At 43.8% G+C, this 18595-nt stretch overlaps 1 protein-coding gene across 8 annotated transcripts in view; it reads left to right on the top strand.

The window, feature by feature from the left end:
• Nucleotides 1–18595, top strand: part of LOC120945313 (neural cell adhesion molecule L1-like protein) — a 245768-nt gene that overhangs the window by 102706 nt on the left and 124467 nt on the right. For 7 of the 8 annotated variants that reach the window (XM_040359413.1, XM_040359412.1, XM_040359405.1 and 4 more), the window contains one exon: nt 12870–13031. In XM_040359413.1, coding sequence (XP_040215347.1) covers nt 12902–13031 — 130 coding nt within the window. In that variant the 5' untranslated portion in view covers nt 12870–12901. The remainder of the gene's footprint in view (nt 1–12869; nt 13032–18595) is intronic. The other variant, XM_040359411.1, reaches the window with a different exon arrangement.

The following is an 18595-nucleotide window of genomic DNA, read 5'->3' as shown; positions in this document are numbered from 1 at the left end:
ACGAAGAGGTCCTGTGCGACTTCGAAACGTTGATTTTTTGTGATTGTTTCTATGCATTAAAAATCTTTTGGACGTTTTTCTAAATGATCCTCGGTGTGCTGGCGAATATATATACATGATTGCTTTTCCAGTTCCCAGCTGGTGATCGCTTCAGCACCCTCTTCTCTTATTGGCCGTTTTCCAGGAAGGTGTGTAATTGGAATATTTTTGAGATTGCTTAGTTCTCAGTCGGCTCTGTCAGTTACTACTCTCTGCTCTGCCCCTCCAGCGCTCACTTGAGTGCCAGACAAAAGATGAGTCATGAGCGGCTTGCTCAAGCTCTCAGTGACATGCTGAGCTTCTGAGCCAAATGTTGATTAGGAATCTGGGTTGATCCCAACATTATTGTCTGGATCTTTCCAGAGTGTGGTGCTGCTCTGTGACATCACCCAAGAGTGGGCTTTAGCATTGGGCTTCTCACAGTGTGTATTAGAAGTTACAGGAAAGCAGACAGTGCCACTGGAGGATATCATTTACCTCTGTCCAGGGGTGTATTTAGGATTTGTGCTGCCCTAGGCCTGACTAAACTCGTGCACCCCCTAATTTAAATATGACCCACCCCTTCCTGTCAAGGCCACACCCCTTGTGCGAAACGTCGGTATTCTCCTGTTCCTATTGCTGTGATCTGCTGTGTTCTTGCTGTTGATTTGAATAAAGACAACCTGTTTGGTTTGGAGTGCGGCTGTCCATCCCTCATCTTTTTACCACACCCCTTGTGGTTTAAGACCCACCCTGACATTTTCAAGTGGGGACACTAGTTCTGATGGCCTGGAGGGGGGGGGGGGATGGGGGATTCCCTTAATTTGCATAGATTTCCTCTCACTTCCTGTTTGGCTATGGGACAGGCAGTGAAGGGAAATCTCTGCAATGGGACAGGTATGGTAAAAAATTTGAAGCGAGGCCCCTCCCCCCCCCCCCCCCCCACAGTTGCAGAATGCCAACCGCCCACATACTGGAAGCAGTGCGGCCGATTTATGGGGGTGCTAAACTAATTTGCCTAACAGTGTAGTGCAAGCCGGCGGGGACACTGTCTGTGCTGCCCCCCTGCAAAGTGCTGCCCTAGGCCTGTGCCTTGTTGGCCTAGGCCAGCATACAGCATTGGCTCTGTCCCTGGCCTGCGTCCTTCATTCAATGGATTTTAGCTCTGTCAATCGTAGAGGCTTAACATCACATGTAGGCATTATCTATGGTCGTCTGCAGTTTTCAAGAAATTATGTAAGGCCCCCTCATACCAGTCATTATCTACCTGCATTGCACAAAAAAACACAGGGACCCAGTGATGACACTGAAGTATGCCATGAAAAAAGAAATGTTATATTTAATAATTTTATAACAAGGGGAGGGATGAACCGATGAAGAAAAAGTATCATCAGTTTACATGCATACTTCAGCTTTAATGCACATGTTTCTTGGATCCAAGGAAATCATGCAAATCATCCAAATGTATACAGAGAACATCAAATCACATTCCAATTGCAGCATGTTGTAATCTTATATTAAACAATTTAACATTTATATGATAAGTGGATGTTTTACATTTCTTCTATAATATTATTTCAGGTAAAGTTGATTTGGATTGCATGTGTGCCCCAATAATTACTGTTGTGCCATAGTAATAATTACATACCAGAAAATGAGGTTTAAATGCCCTCTGTCTGCTTGTACGGGCATCCTTCCAATCTGCTGCCACTGTCGCCCCGAAGTAATGCTTATCCTTTAGCAGCCAATGCCAGCTGCACTTCTAGGCGTTTGGACTGACCAGACACTTTTATGATTTTTTTATTACTGCACTATAAAGTTTTATCAGTCTGCTGCCTTTTGGTTGATGTTGAATCAATTGACCGTCAACTGATCTTATGTAAAAAAAAAAGAAGTCATCTGTTACCAAGAGATTACACCGGATAGCTGAATCTGTGCAGTCCGGTTGCCAATGTGTCGCTCCATTTGTGTATTTAAATACTTGGCAGTCTAATAATGGCAAAATTTTACAAGTAATTACACCAATTAATGACTAAAAATCTGGATGTGTTTCAAGGAGTGTCACCGGAAGAATGGAAGAACTAGTCGAGTCCAGTGTGAATCTGAGCTTTAAAGAGGAAACATGTTCTGTTTATAGACAGGTTGAAAGAAGAATTTCTAAAAGCCTTTCTTTCACGTACCTTCCTCCCAACAGCTAGAGAAAAACATGGGGCTCTTCCCAGGGACTTCAGGAAATACCAAAATCCTTGTCCCAGCATTTTGGCATTACAGTTAAGAATGTTGTAAACACAATAGAACCTGCTTGGGCCATGTGGCTACTCAAAGCCAAAAAGGTTAACTATAATCTTTTTCTGTCCGGGGCAAGTTTTACATTTTTCAAGCACATTAAAATTAAAAAATGTAGCTGGAAAATTACTTATAGCCGCCAAATATATATATATATATATATATATATATATATATATATATATATATATATATATATATATATATATATATATATTCTGAAAGCATAGGTCCTGGAGAATAAAATGGTGGATGTTTACCGTATACAGAGGGGATCGAAAGTTTGGGCACCCCAGGTAAAAATTTGTATTAATGTGCATAACAAAGCCAAGGAAAGATGGAAAAATCTCCAAAAGGCATCAAATTACAAATTAGATGCAGACTGATAAAACTTTATAGTGGAGTAATAAATATTTAAAGCGCTGGAAATCATAAAAGTATCTGGTCAGTCCAAACGCCTATAAGTGCAGCTGACATTGGCTGCTAAAGGCTAAGCCTTACTTGGGGGGGGGGGGGGGGGGGCAACAGTGGCAGTAGATTGGAAGGATGCCCATACAAGCAGACAGACGGCATTAAAACCTAATTTTCTGGTATGTAATTATTACTAGGCACAACAGTAATTATTGGGTCACGCATTCAATCCAAATCAACTTGACCTGAAATAATATTATAGAAATAACGTAAAACATTCACCTATCATATAAATGTTAGCATGTGTAGTGTCATCGTTGTTTACATATGCATGTGTTTGCATTTGCGTGAGGGGGGGGGGGTGCTTTTAAGTGGTTTTTATTATTATATATATGCATTTTATTATTATTTTTTATTTAAAGTGTTACTAAACCCACAACAGTAAAATCAGTCTGTATATGCAGTAAAGCATGCTTGTTATACTCACTGTGAAACTTAAGGGGTTAATTCTGTGCATTGTGTAAAAAGGCTGTTTGATCCTGTCTTCTCTGATCCTCCCCTTCTTCCACTGTCACAAATCCATCTCATGATAAGACAGGGCCCTTGGAGTCACTCTGACCATGCTCAGTTTGGTGTGTATTGCTAGAGAGTTATTTTTTTTCTTGGGAGGGTGCATGTGATCAACACAGGACCAATCAGCACTGTCCAGACAGAGGGTTAGGTGCCATCGGGGACCCAGAGAAAGAATCGGCCCCTGCGTTGGATGACGACCATAGAGATTTCCGGTGACCAGATGGTCACCAGCCATCTTTATGACCTTCGGAGGCCCGGGTGCAGTATTATGACATCACGTCCGGGCCGCGATTGTAAACAAAGCTGCGATCGTGGCTGGTAAGCATGAGATTGTGAATTATTTTTTTTTGATCTCATGCTTTCCAGCCTGGAGGAGAGATGAGGGGTCTTATTGACCCCGCATCTCTCCATAAAGAGGACATGTCATGCACCATTCCTATTACAAGGGATGTTTACATGTGATAAAAAAAAAAACATAAAAGAGAAAGTGTAAAAATAAAAAAAATTAAACAATAAAAAAAAATGAAAACGCCTCTGTCCATGGTGGCTCGTGCTCAGAAGTGAACGCACATGTAAGTCCAGCCTACATACTCAAACGCCGTTCAAACCACACATGTGAGGTATCGCCGTGTGTGTTAAATCGTTAGAAACAATTCTAGCACTAGACCTTTTCTGTACGGCCCCTTTCACACTGGTGCAGGAGGTGCAGTGGCGGTATAGCGCCGCTAAAAATAGCGGTACTATACCGTCGGATTTGCCGCGGGATTCGGCCGCTAGCGGTGCGGTAATAACCTCTGCTAGCGGCCGATAAAGGGTTAATCTGCAGAGGCGCATTGCGGGCGGTTTTGCCGCGGTTTCCCATTGTTTTAAATGGGAAGCAGCGGTATACACGCCGCTCCAAAGATGCTGCTGGCAGGAGATTTTTTTCTCTCCCGCCAGCGCATCACCTCAGTGTGAAAGCCCTCGGGCTTTTACATTGAGTATGCAGTGCAGGAGTTTTTCAGGCGTGAAAAGGGGTCTTACCCTAAACTGGTAATCTGTAAAAAAAATTTAAAGCGTCCCCTATGGAGATTTTTAAGTACCTAAGTTTGGCTCCATTTCATGATTGTGCACAATTTTAAAGCGTGACATGTTGGGTATCTATTTACTCGGCGTAACCTCATCTTTCACATTATACAACAAAATTGGACTGACTTTACTGTTTTTGTCATTTTTCTAATTCATGATATTATGATTTTTACATGTAGGAGAGGAGTGCCAGAATAGGCCGGTTTGGAAGTGGTTAACCACTTGCCGACCGTGGACGTTATATAGCATCCTCGGGTTTGTGGGGCTATATCTGAATGATGTCTGCAGCTACAGGCATCATTCAGATTTTGGTATTTACAGCCGGCGATTCCCTATACCATAAGAATGATCATAACGGCTGTTCCGCAGCTTGATCGTTCTTATGGGTGGCGAGAGGGGATGTCCCCCCCTCCCGCCGCCTTCCGGTGAGTCGGTGACAGGATCCGCCAGCTCGGATGTTAATCATAAAGATTTCTGGAGTCTCTATGATCGTCAGAGGCCGGGCGCAATGTTATGAGGTCACGCCCGGCCTCTGCATTCAAAAAACGGCGCCGCTTTAGCTGTGAAGCGGAGATCGATTTTTTTTATTTTTTATTTTAGTCTTCTCAACCTAGAGGTGAGATGTGGGGTCTTATTGACCCCATGTCTCACTGTAAAGAGGTCCTGTCATGCCATATTCCTATTACAAGGGATGTTTACATTCCTTGTAATAGGAATAAAAGTGATCAAATTTGTATTTATTTTTAAAGTGTCAAAATACTTTTTTAAAGTAAAATTAACAATAAAATATATATATTTTTTTAAAGTGCCCCTGTCCCCGTGTGCTCACATGCAGAAGCGAACAGATACATAAGCCCCGTCCACATATGACAACGGTGTCCAAACCACACATGTGAGGTGTTGCTGCGAACGTTAGAGCGAGAGCAATAATTCTAGCCCTAGACCTCCTTTGTAACTAAAAACATGTAACCAGTAAAAAAAATTAAAGCGTCGCCTATAGGGATTTTTAAGTACCGACGTTTGGCGCCATTCCACGAGCATGTGCAATTTTGAAGCGTGACATGTTAGGTATCTATTTACTCTGCATAACTTCACCTTTACAAAAATTGCAAAAATTGGGCTAACTATACTGTTTTTTTTATGTCTGAAACTGTTTTTTTCCCCAAAAAACGCGTTTAAAAGATTTCTGTGCAAATACCGTGCAAGATAAAGAGTTGCAATGACCGCCATTGTATTCTCTAGGGTTTCTGCTAAAAAAATTATGATTTTTTCATGTAGGAGCGAAGTGTCAGAATTGGCCTGGTTGTTAAGTGGTTAAAATAGAAATGCAAGGCAAAACATTTGTGTGTGTGTGTATATATATATATATATATATATATATCACATCTCCAGAATCTGGAGATTCCTGTGGCTATCTTTACCAGCACACCTTTGGATTTCACCTGGAACATCATTATAAGGAGTCATATCCACGACGGTGTCCAAGGAGGGCGTTTTGCCCAGACAAGCTTTTGGGATCCACCCACCGTACGGTGAGCTGTGGGTCAACGTCAGCTGGTAAGCGTATTTAAACCTTACTTACCGTATTTATCGGCGTATACCGCGCACTTTTTTGCCCTGAAAATCAGGGCAAAATCGTGGGTGCGAGGTATACGCCGATAACCGCTTTCCCGCGCCGAGTTGGAATACTGCGCTGACATATACCGAGCGCAGTACACTCGGGTATAGTCGGCCAGTCTCGGCTCCTTCCGTGCTCACGTCCTGGACGTACAGGAAGTTAGTGTGAGAGTTGCCGAGCCTGCCCGACAATACACGAGTGTACTGCGCTCTGTATATGTCGGCGCAGTATTCAAACTCGGCGCGGGAAACGAGCGGGGAGGACGCCGCAGAAGGACCCCGGACCCGACGAAGAGGACACCCGAAGCCGCAGACGGACCCCGGACCCGACGAAGAGGACACCCGAAGCCGCAGAAGGACGCTGGACCCGACGAAGAGGACACCCGAAGCACGCCGGACCCGACGAGGCCGCCGATGGACACCGCGCAAGACACCAAAACTGTAAGTACAAAAAAAAACTTTTTTTCCACAGGATTCGGGCAACTTTAGGGGTACGCGGTATACGCGGGAGCGCGTTATACCGCGATAAATAGGGTATATGCCAAGGAATATCTGCCTGGAGATGTGATGTGTCTGACAGAGGGGAAAATGTACCTTTATGCATCCATGAGAATTTAAAGATCATCTTCATACACATATGGGACTAGACTTTTCATGTATCTGTTTTAGTACAGATTCACTTGCTTTTTGATCGAACCTTTTTTCACTTTATTGTTTTGATTCACAGCATTTTCATTCATATAATAACTTTGGTTTTGTAACAGTTTAGCGCAATATATTATATACTTAATATATATATACATATATATATATTGAATAAAATCACAATAGAATGCGCTAGGGGGACTGTGTGAAGGCTTGATAACATCTGACATATTCCTATCACAGATCTGCTTCTTTGAAAAATCACTTTACAGCCGATCCATCGGAAACCAACTTTCACTTTTATTGGTCCAGCGCTATCATACAAACACTTTAGGTAACCCAATGACAGGAAGTGAAGGGAAAGCCGATAGGACAGAATCCTGATCATGTGACCACTGTGGCAGCCAATCACAGTGATCACATGATCAGGAGCCTGTCTACTGGCTTCTGATGTTCAGATCCCCTTAAAGGGCCAGCTCCCACAGCAGAAAGGGGTTAATGTGAATAATGTCAATAAACTTAGCAATGTGTTTTTCCTTTAATACATGTAATATAATAAAAGTACTGTATATAACAATTTTTCTATGTAGAATTTGTAGATGTGAGTGTAACTAAAAGAAAAACATTTATTTTGTTTGTGATATAGTGGACAGGCATTAGATCGCCTGTTTTTTAATGCGATCTGTTTTCCCTTGTTAGGGAGAGCCACCCTCCCTATTTACCCTATTTACCATTATCACCTAAAGTGAAAGAAAATCCCAAACTTTGGTTTGTCGCCAAAACAGGATTAGAGGGGAAATCTTCCCTCTGGTGACACCCTGGAATTCCTTCACTTTGGAGGGATTTCCTCTCACTTCCTGTTTTGTCTATAGGACGGGAAGTGAAGGGAAATCTCCCTAATGGGACTTAGATGGCAAAAAAAAAGGAACCATAAACCTCTGTACTCTCTTCAAAATGTGAAAAAGTTTTGCCTTTAGTTCTACTTTAAAAAAGCAAAGATGTTAGTGTATGCCAGCTATGCGTAGCATTGTGTATTTTTACTTAAGTGTTCTATAACAGCACACATTCCATGCGATTTAAAATAAAAGAACTTCAAAGTCTTACAGTTTGTTTTCTTTAAAAAGCAGCCACAACCCAAATAGAAAAGCCTGTCCTCTTTGCATAGCATGGGAAAGTGTTTTTTTTTTTTCTTTTTTAAGACTTTATACAATGTGTTACCGGAGGGAAACCACACAGGGGTAAATGTAGAACATAGTAATGTATGAACACAGAAGCATTCTGTGTTTCTACAATGATTAAACAGACTGGTGCATTGGTAAGCATTTCCTATTAATGGGGTTGTAAAGTTTTGTTTTTTATTTTCTAAATAGGTTCCTTTAAAGGGTCACTATAGGAATTTTTTTTTCTTTAAAATAACAAACATGTTATACTTATCTTCACTGTTCAGTTCGTTTTGCACAGAGTGGGCCCGATCCACGTCTTCTGGGGTCCCTCGGCGGCTGTCTGTGGTCCTCCCCGCAAGAACTTACCACATTCATGCAAGAGAGCTTGCATGGTGATGAGTCCTTGCGGGCGCGCTCCCATGATACAGCGAGCGGCTATAGCCGCTCACTGTATCACTCGGCCCCGCCCCACGGTGCGCCGCGTCACTGGATGTGATTGACAGCAGCGCCAGCCAATGGCTAATCAGCGGCCAGGCTGAGCGGCGAAGAGGATCTCAGGACCGAGCGCGGGACTTTCAAGGGGTCCGGCAAGTAAAACGGGGGCTCGGGGGGGGGGGGGGGCCCTCATCATCATCAGATGTTTTTTCACCTTAATGCATAGATTGCATTAAAGTGGAGTTCCACCCATAAATATAACATTACATCAGTAGTTTTAAAAAAAAATCATTAGTCCTTTAAGAAAAATAAATACATTTTTAGATGCCTTCAAAGTGTTGTTGCTAGGCAGAATAGTTAATCTGCCCTCTTCCTGCACCTAGGTGCTTAAGCTTCCTAACCTACACCGCACAGACTCCTGGGAATGTAGTGGGTGTAACTTTCCAGGAGTCTGTGCACTCCCCAGTCTCGAAGAATCATGTGACTTGGACAGTACAGGTGCTGAAACCTGATCTGAAACCTATTACACTGCTTGTGCAGAACTGAGCATGTGCGAGATCTGCAAGGCTGAAATCCAGGAAGTCATACAGTCTGGCTTCATGATGCCCACACTTAAGATGGCCCCAGTCAATTTCTATTTTATAAAGTCTCTAAATGCTGTAACAACCTAACAAAACGGACCTTAGTTTACAGACTAACTTTACTAGAATACATTAAGCTTGTGTATTACAGGGGTATTTATATTTAAAAAGTGAAATTGTGGCCGGAACTCCGCTTTAAGGTGAACATTTTTTTTCCTTTACAACTCCTTTAAGCTAGCGCATTGTTGGTTCACTTACCTTTTCCTTCGATTTCCCAGTTCACACCAGACGCAGTTCCGTTCAGTTCTATGCACATTTTTTCTGCACTAAAAATACATGCACAGTGTTTTCCATTTGTAGCACTACCCCCGAAAGAGCTGCTGGTTTAATTTGGGCCTGCCGTGACCTTACTGTTCACCACACTCGATCTAGGGGTCCCTCCTGAAGAGTTATTCAAAAAGAATGTCCGCACTAACACTTCGGCTTTCTTTTTCTTCAAGAGTTATATTAAACATGTTCTCCAACAGAGGGGTGGAGGGGTAGGAAAGATTCAAGTACCTTGCTTTGCGGATCACGGGTACAGTCTTAGATCCAGAGGACAAATCGGTTCCAGGCTGGATTTAGCAACCACTGGATAGGCCCACTCTCACTGACCTAGCAGCCGGTGCGAAGCTCGCTCAAAGTCTCTGCCACAGACTTGATGAGTGTCGTTTGGTTGTTACACAGCCCTCTGCCACAGGGTCGTGTAACCACGCATACACCTAGCGAAATTTCAGAGAAAGTACACAGCTCACAGTGCCAGGATCTTTAAGCCAGGCCGGCAGCACAGTGAGGCAAGTTGGTCCTGATGCGTCCCTCAATTGAGTCCCCAATTGCTAGTCTTCTTCTCACAGGCAAGACAGCGCAGGACCACCCCTGGACCAGTAGGCCCCAAGAAAGTAAAGGCCGAGGCGACATCATCGCTGTTTGCCCATAACAGTTCTTGCGACAAAGTCTCAAATAAGTCATCATCCCCGGAAACATCTGACAAGGTCTCTATCTCTGAATACCCCAGCTCCTCCACTGGTAAATAATTATACACAGTCCCAGACAAATTCCCCTTGGATCTCTCACCAGTTCCTGTCGCGGACTTCTCGGAAATCAGGCTTTTCTTTGGGTCCGGTTCGGGTAGTCCTCAGGGTAGGCCTCAACCACGGCCGCGGGAGGCCTTCAGATATCCCACCTTCCTTTGGACAGGTGCAGCGGGAGCAGGTGTAGCGGAGGTAGATACAGTGGAGGTAACATTAGTGGCGATGTCCGCTGATGACTCTTCCATAGCAGTAACAGCTACATCCCCCTCGTGAACACTCACGACAGCAGATGTGGCGGGCATAGGCCTAACCATTGGATTGAAGGCAGCAACTTCTTCTGTTACATTGCTTGTGGCCCAGTCCACTCTGTAGGCACGAGGTGGCATGTGGGCTGCTCTACAACAAACAGGTACTCCCCGTAACGTAGACAACGGACAAATGAACCCCCGCTGGGTCTCCTGCATCGAATTGCTGATGGATCTGTTTTCAAATTTAAAACTGCATGCGGGGCACTGGACAAAGCAATAGGGACAAAAGGGATGTGAAATGATTTGATACAGCAATGTAATCTGTAAGATTAAGATGAGTGTACGTTTTGAATTTGCCGTCGAGCTACACCCCCATGCATTGCGGCGTTCGCAGGGAACGGAGCCCGACTCACAGAGCTTCAGGCGGAGGACACAGCCCGCAGACACACTGGGAGGACATTGCAGGATCCTGGGGAAAAGGTAAATAACCTGGACCAGGATTCTGCAATGCAATCCCGAGTACTGAAATTTAACCCCGAGCCACACTCGAGATTACCGCAAGGGAGGTTAAGGTTTGGTTCACATATATATGCGAATGCAATGTGTTTTGAACCACATTCGATTCGCATATGTGAATCGAACCGGCTTTTCAATGGAGCTGGTTCACACATGTCTGGGGTGGCCGCAGTCCGTTTTTGAAAAGAGTTCTGTGCGATTTTAGCTCTGGTTCAGGTGCAAATTCAAGTTAAATCGCACCTGAACCGGTGAACAAAACTGCACCGGACTCAGGACTGCAAACCTAATTCTTAACGGCCCCATTCGCAAATGTGAATGGGGCCTAAGGGAAAGTGCATTTTTTTTATTGTTGGGTGGATCATCTTTGAGGAGATCCCCTACTTACTATGTGACAGGACACTAGGAAAGGAAGTGAGGAGAAACTTTCCAAAGAGACACAGATAAAACTGCTTTTTTTTTATGTAGATAAAGGTTGTTTATGTTCTTTTTTATCCTGCAGTTACAAAGACTTTCACGCCCAGCAATCGGAAATATATTATAGCCTGTCACTTTTCACTTGAGCCCAAACTGTTCTTCAGTGTAAGAGGGGGAAAGAAAATGAGAGGGAAGCGCCAATACTACAATACTACACTAAGGCCCCATACACACGAGAGGATTTATCCGCGGATACGGTCCAGCGGACCGTATCCGCGGATAAATCCTCTCGAGGATTTCAGCAGATTTCTATGCGATGGCGTGTACACACCATCGCATTGAAATCCGCGCGGAAATCCTCTGACGATGACGCGTCGCGCCGTCGCCACGATTATGACGCGGCGACGGGCGCGACGCTGTCATATAAGGAATTCCACGCATGCGTCAAATCATTACGACGCGTGCGGGGAATCCCTTTGGACGGATGGATCCGGTGAGTCTGTACAGACGAGCGGATCCATCCGTTGGGATGGATTCCAGCAGATGGATTTGTTGAGCATGTCAGCAAATATCCATCTGCTGGAAATCCATCCCAGGGGAGATTTATCCGCGGATAAATATCCGACGGAGTGTACACACCATAGAATCTATCCGCAGAAACCCATTTGATGGGATTTATCTGCGGATAGATTCTATGGTGTGTATGGGGCCTAAGCTGGTGCTTCCCTCCCCTCCTCTTTCACCCTTTGGTTTATACACAGTGCCAGTCACAACTCAGGACAGCAGCCACAGGTGGTCATTGCCCTTCCTGATTTAACCCTTATGGACATATGAACTCTATGGATCCTTTGTAACCATGGGTACCCAGGTTATAGAAAGTAGAATAGAAGTTGACAGCATGATGAGGAACCGACTGTCAATATGGCCGCCTTACCCCACAAATTACACCAAGAGAGTTTTTCCTTTCTATGAACTGTAGGGTTGGGATGTGCTGTCATTTCAGCCAGGTCCTGCTCCATATATAGTATGGACTCTCGCGTGCATTTCAGCTGCATTGAACTCAATTGGCGAATTTGATAGGCAGTGATGCCTGTCAATCTCTGCACCCTGAATAAAAGCTGACATACTGCATACTTGATCCAGGTCAGTAACTTGGTGCTAAAGCAAGAAGATCAGCATGGCACTCAAGCTACTGGCATTTTCAGATTCAAAATGGCAGACTTTATAGTTCTCTTAGCACATCTTGCACACTGATGCTTGAAAAATCCCAGTACAGCTTTTTTTACTGAGCTAAAATACTGCCTATACACACAGGCACATAAACACAGGCGCATAAACACAGGCGCTGTGCATTCTTCAGTAAAAAAAAAGTTTGAAAAATTAGCTTTTTTGGTCAGTAATTTATGCCTCATGCGTGCAAATGTCCATTTACATATTGTGCAGAACTAGAATGCAAGAATACGTTCTCAAGCATTTGTGTGAAAATGCGCACACGCATATATGCAAAAATGCGCGTAGATATGTGCAAATACATACAAAAAAAATCATCTGAAAAAGTAGATGCTCAAACAGGAGTATCATGTGCAAGAGGTCTTAATATGCTGCTGTGCGATATTTTTCTGCACAGTTTTGGCTTTGGTTAACGCCTTACCTTAACAGCTGATATGACTTAAAAGTGACTTCTGAACAAACGGATGGCTAATAATACAGTTCTGTTGGTATAGAGACAAAACCTTTCTTTATGTACAGCATATTGTCTTGCTTTTGGACCAAGTTTAATGTGCGCTGTTTGGCCTTTAATGCTGAATAACCCTTTTGTGTCAGTCTGCAGGTGCAAGAACCGCCATCCACGCTTCATGATAACCAGGAAGAGGAAAACCCAGGACAGCCTCAACACAATGAAAATGCTTTCTCCGTGGGTGCAGGCTGCTTTCTTCATTCTCTCTTTTTTTAAATGCTTTAGGGCTGTTGAAATTCCACATTCAGGTATGCCTTAAACAAAAAATTAGGAGGTATTCAAATAAAACCAAAGTGATGTTTGAAGTGAGATTAAAAAAAATCTGTATTTCATGAAAAGTTTTTTTTAAAATTCTATTCATTTTCCAGAACATTTTAAATTATGTTTTTTTTTTTTACCTTAAAATAAACCAAAGTCTAAATCTAAATGATATCATTTAATTGGAATCTATTATCTACTGTTACATCTGTAATTCTTGGAATTATTGTGAAAACAGCTCATAATATCAGCGATCATTGGTATTTATTCATATACTGGTCTATGTGATAGACATGGTATTATTCTAACTAACTAACTCCTATGGAATTTATACTCCAGGTTTAAAAACTTGAAAAGAATACCATGAAAAATATTTTCCCCTGTAAAATTAATGATACAAGCAGTGGCCCACCTAGGGGGCTTTCTGCCCTGGGGGACAAAACTAGGAGGCAGGAGTCCTTGTCCAGCGATATCCAGCACTACCAATACGTGGAGGTCACTACAAAGCCACGGTAATGTGCCTGACCTGTGCAGACCACAGATGTAGACTACCATATATTAAAGGGAAGCCCTCTCAGGTTCTCCTAAACTACTTTTATGACGCTGATGTGTAGAAAGAAAATTCTGGGAAGACTACCCCCCAGTCTGCTGAGCTTCAATGTATATCTGAGTTCTGTTAAAGGGGTTGTAAAGGTAAAACATTTTTTCCCTAAATAGCTTCCTTTACCTTAGTGCAGTCCTCGTTCACTTACCTCATCCTTCGATTTTGCTTTTAAATGTCCTTATTTCTTCTGAGAAATCCTCACTTCCTGTTCTTCTGTCTGTAACTACACACAGTAATGCGAGGCTTTCTCCCTGGTGTGGAGAAAGCCTCTTGAGGGGGGAGGTGGCAAGCAGGAGGGTCAGGACGCCCACTAACACACAGCTCCTTTCTCTATCTACAAAGTAGAGAGTGTCCTGACACTACTGCTCGCCCCCCTCAAGAGGCTTTCTCCACACCAGGGAGAAAGTCTCGCATTACTGCGTGTAGTTACAGACAGAAGAACAGGAAGTGAGGATTTCTCAGAAGAAATAAGGACATTTAAAAGCCATTGCGCTCACAGTGCACCCGGATGTGTTAGCAAAGCAAATTATTATTTGCTTTGCTAACACAGAACCGCCACTCAGCCAACCAGGAGGCCTGGATGTAATACCTGGCACCTAATTGGCTGAAGGTAGAGTCCTGCATCTATCGCCGCGATCCATGTCTCACAGCTCATCACGATGGGGTAAGTGTCGGGCAGACAGCGGGTGGGCAGGGGGGCCCAGTGGCTGCTTTTTTATGGGCAAAAAAGGCTGCAAATAATGGAGCACAGTTGGCTGCATTTGATGAGCACAAGGCTGCATATGATGGGCACAGTTGGCTGCATATGATGGGCACAGTTAGCTGCATATGATGGGCACAGTTAGCTGCATATGATAGGCTCAGTTAGCCGCATATTATGGGCATAGTTGGCTGCATATGATGGGCACAGTGGCTGCATATGATGGGCACAGTGGCTGCATTTGCTGGGCACAGTGGCTGCATATTATTGGCACAGTTGGCTGCATATTATGGGCACAGTTGGCTGTATATTATGGGCACAGTTAGCTGCATATGATGGGCACAGTTGGCTGCATATGATGGGCACAGTTAGCTACATATTATGGGCTCCCAGCTGTCCCTGATTTTGAGGGACTGTCCCTGATTTGGAAAAATGTCCCTCTGTCCCTCTTTCCTCCTCATTTGTCCCTCATTTTGGTCTAATCTATATAGATGTATATAAAATGCACTTTTTTATAGTAGTGGTAAAAAAAAGCATTTGTGGGTCGAACCAATCTTTTATTTTTTGTACAATTCTTCTTTAAGGGGGCATGGCTAGGGGTGTGTCCTATGCCTGCATCCTTTTGGTGATAGGTGTCCCTCATTCCCATATCATAAATTTGGGAGGTATGATTATGGGTACAGTTGGCTGCATTTGCAGGTCACAGTGGCTGCATATTATGGGCACAGAGGCTGCAATTGGGGCACAGTTGGCTGCATTTAATGAGCACAGAGGCTGCATATTATGGGCACAGAGGCTGCAATTGGGGCACAGTTGGCTGCATTTAATGAGCACAGAGGCTGCATATGATGGGCACAGAGGCTGCATATTATGGGCACAGTTGGGAGTGTGTGGTCAGATTATCTATTGCCAGCACGTAGACTTATTTTGCTATTCATTTTATTTACTGCCTGAAAGAAAAAAATATTCCATCTGTCTTAGGTGCTCTTCACCTGATGTACATTCTGGTTGGACATGCACTATTTAGAATTTTTTTTTGGGCTGAGCACTTACATGAATTTTGCTTTACCTGCCCTGATGACAACACCATTATCTACAAAGAAATATGTGCTTATGCTGTCAGCTGCTTGCCACTGATGGTGCATTTATATTAATCACAGGTGTGCTTTAAGATTATAACAAGTCCTGAAGAATCATTGTATGATATTTTCCACTGATGTAAACTATGCAGTTTGAATATATGGCTGCACATATTTGGCTGTGCCTAGACAATAAGGCATGTTTTGGATATTTTATTTGTCCTAGGGGCAATAAATAATTTGCGTGCCTGTTCACATTTCCTGCATTTCATCTTTGCCTTTACAAGGCACTAAAACCCATGAATACCTGATCTGTTATTCAGGAGGCCTTTGCTCTCCTTTGTTTTCAGTGAAGGTTTTGTGGTTTTCTTAGTCCTCATCACCTTCCATACTGCTAGTTCTTATTGGCTCTATCGCAAGTCTATAATGAGCAGTATTTCCAGCAATGGGAGCCAGCAGGGCTGGACTGGGACAACAATTTGGCCCTGGACTTCATCCAGACTGGCCCACTTTGACAGGTCTCTCCCATGGCGGCCGGACAACTCCCGCACCCCTCTCCCCCTTCACTAGCCACTAGCTGTTCTACTTTATTAGATTAGAATGGCTGGTACTGGTACTCTTATAGGCAGTACCAGTGGGGAAGCCAGACATTATTTCACCCGGGGAAGAACAAGAACAAGATTAGGCAGAAGTGAGAAACTCCCAGGCCATAGCTGTTGAGTCAGCTGTCTGTCCCCTCCCCCATGCTCCTCTGTCGTCCCCCTGCTTCTTTGTCTCCCCAGGTGAGCGCTGCGGGAAGGGAGAGACAGAGGAGCAGAGGGGGGCGGTGGTCCGCTGTCACTGAAGCCAGCCCACTGAGCCATCGGCCCACCGGGAAACTCCTTGTAGTCCCAATGGCCAGTCCATCCCTGGGAGCCAGTGAAGATATCAATCACACATGTAAAAATGTGGTGACGTCACGATTTCTGTCCATTCTATCCTGAGATTTACACAGCTCTAGCTAGTAACAGGGGGGGGGGGGTGAGTCAGGATTTTACAGGGCAAAGGACCCACTCTTAAATACCAGAGTCTGGCCCTGTGAATTGGCCACTCAACCAGTGCTGCATCATGGGAGGAAGCGGATAGGAAGGAAGTTCACCATGCTTGACAGAACCAGGTATAAACAAAAATAGAGCGACAATTTTGAAACAAATTCAATATTTTTTTACTTTTTGCTATAATAAATATCCCCAAAAATCTATAAAAAACATATTTTTGGAAAAAAAAAAAATCACAATAAGCGTTTATTGATTGGTTTGCGCAAAAGTTATAGCATCTACAAAATAGGGGATAGTTTTATGGCATTTTTATAAAAAACTATTTTTTTATTAGTAATGGTTGCGATCAGCGATTTTTATTGTGACTGCGACATTATGGCGAACTTATCGGACACCTTTGACGCTATTTTGGGACCATTCACATTTATACAGCGATCAGTGCTATAAAAATGCACTGATTTCTGCATAATGTAACTGGAAGTGAAGGGGTTAACCACTAGGGGGCTAGGAAGGGGTTAAAGTGGAGGTTCACCCAAAAAGTTAATTTTTAACATTAGATTGAGGCTCGTTTTGTCAAGGGGAATCGGGTGTTTTTTTTTAAATCGAAGCCGTACTTACCGTTTTAGAGATGGATCTTCTCCGCCGCTTCCGGGTATGGGCTGCGGGACTGGGCGTTCCTATTTGATTGACAGGCTTCCGACAGGCTTCCGACGGTCGCATACATCGCGTCACGATTTTCCGAAAGTAGCCGAACGTTGGTGCGCAGGCGCCGTATAGAGCCGCACCGACGTTCGGCTTCTTTCGGCTACTCGTGACGCGATGTATGCGACCGTCAGAAGCCTGTCGGAAGCCTGTCAATCAAATAGGAACGCCCAGTCCCGCAGCCCATACCCGGAAGCGGCGGAGAATATCTATCTCTAAAACGGTAAGTACTGCTTCGATTTAAAAAAAAACACCCGATTCCCCTTGACAAAATGAGCCTCAATCTAATGTTAAATTTTTTTTTTCAGGTGAACTCCCGCTTTAAGTGTGTCCTAGGGAGTGATTCTATTTGTTAGGGGGCGTGGCTATGAGTGACACATCACTAATCTCTGCTCCCGACGAGAGGAAGCAGACGATTAGTGTCAGTGTCACTTGGCAGAACGGGGAGATGCTTTGTTTACACTTGCCTTTCCCCGTTCCGCAGCCCTGTGACCCGATCACGGTACACCGGCAGACTTCAAGTCCACGGGTCCTGTGGGCACGGTCACGGAGCTCGTGGCAGGGGCGCGTGTGCGCTCGCAGCGGCGCTCACAACTGCACAAAGAGAAATTCAAAGTGATGTAAATATACGGCACCTTGCCCAGCCGTGCCATTCCGCCTGCGTATATCGGCGTGAGCCAGTCGTTAACCAGTTAAAACTAAGAACTAAAACCAAAAAATGGTTTTGGCCTGAGAAATACATAAAGAATAAGAAAAAATTTGGCCTCCCATAGCTATGGTAATGGGATATATAAAAATATATATCAAACAGTAACAGCCTAAGAACCCTTTGGGAATGAAGTACAGATAAATGCCTAATAAGAAGGAAAGAGTTTTTTGCTGTATTGCAATATAAGTAAAGGAACCATGAAATAGGCTTGTGCAAACATGAAAGCTGGAGTGAATCATTCACATTGTAATACGCTGGGTTAACAGATATGTTCATAACTGCACACATTTTGGTTAGTGTATACAGGTGAGACTTCTCCAAGGCAACAGCTCATCTGACAGGTCCTAACAAAACAGTCTCTTCTTAAAGCAAACCTGTCACTTCTCTATAATTATCAATTTGAGTGCACTTTTAAAAAAGAGGACACTGGTGGGTGGTGAGTGAAATCTTTGCTCCCTTGTAGAGCTAGAAGCACTGCTGCTATCTAACATTTCCTGGTCTCTTGCATAGCATGTCCCAAGTAGGGCTTTATAGTTCCTTCAGCCAGCTCTTATGTTGCTACAGGACTGCTGGGTAAAGGAACTATGCCTCCCAGTGGGGGACACATCATCCAACACATCCAGGAATGTCAGAGAGCAACGGGGCTGCTAGCTTTGTAATAGAGTGAAAATTTCACTTTTTGAGGTTTGAGTTGAATTGACAAGGTCTCTTTAAGATATAATT

Source organism: Rana temporaria, chromosome 7 (assembly GCF_905171775.1).
Source record: "Rana temporaria chromosome 7, aRanTem1.1, whole genome shotgun sequence".
Taxonomy (NCBI): domain Eukaryota; kingdom Metazoa; phylum Chordata; class Amphibia; order Anura; family Ranidae; genus Rana; species Rana temporaria.
This window is presented reverse-complemented; position numbering and strand designations above follow the sequence as displayed.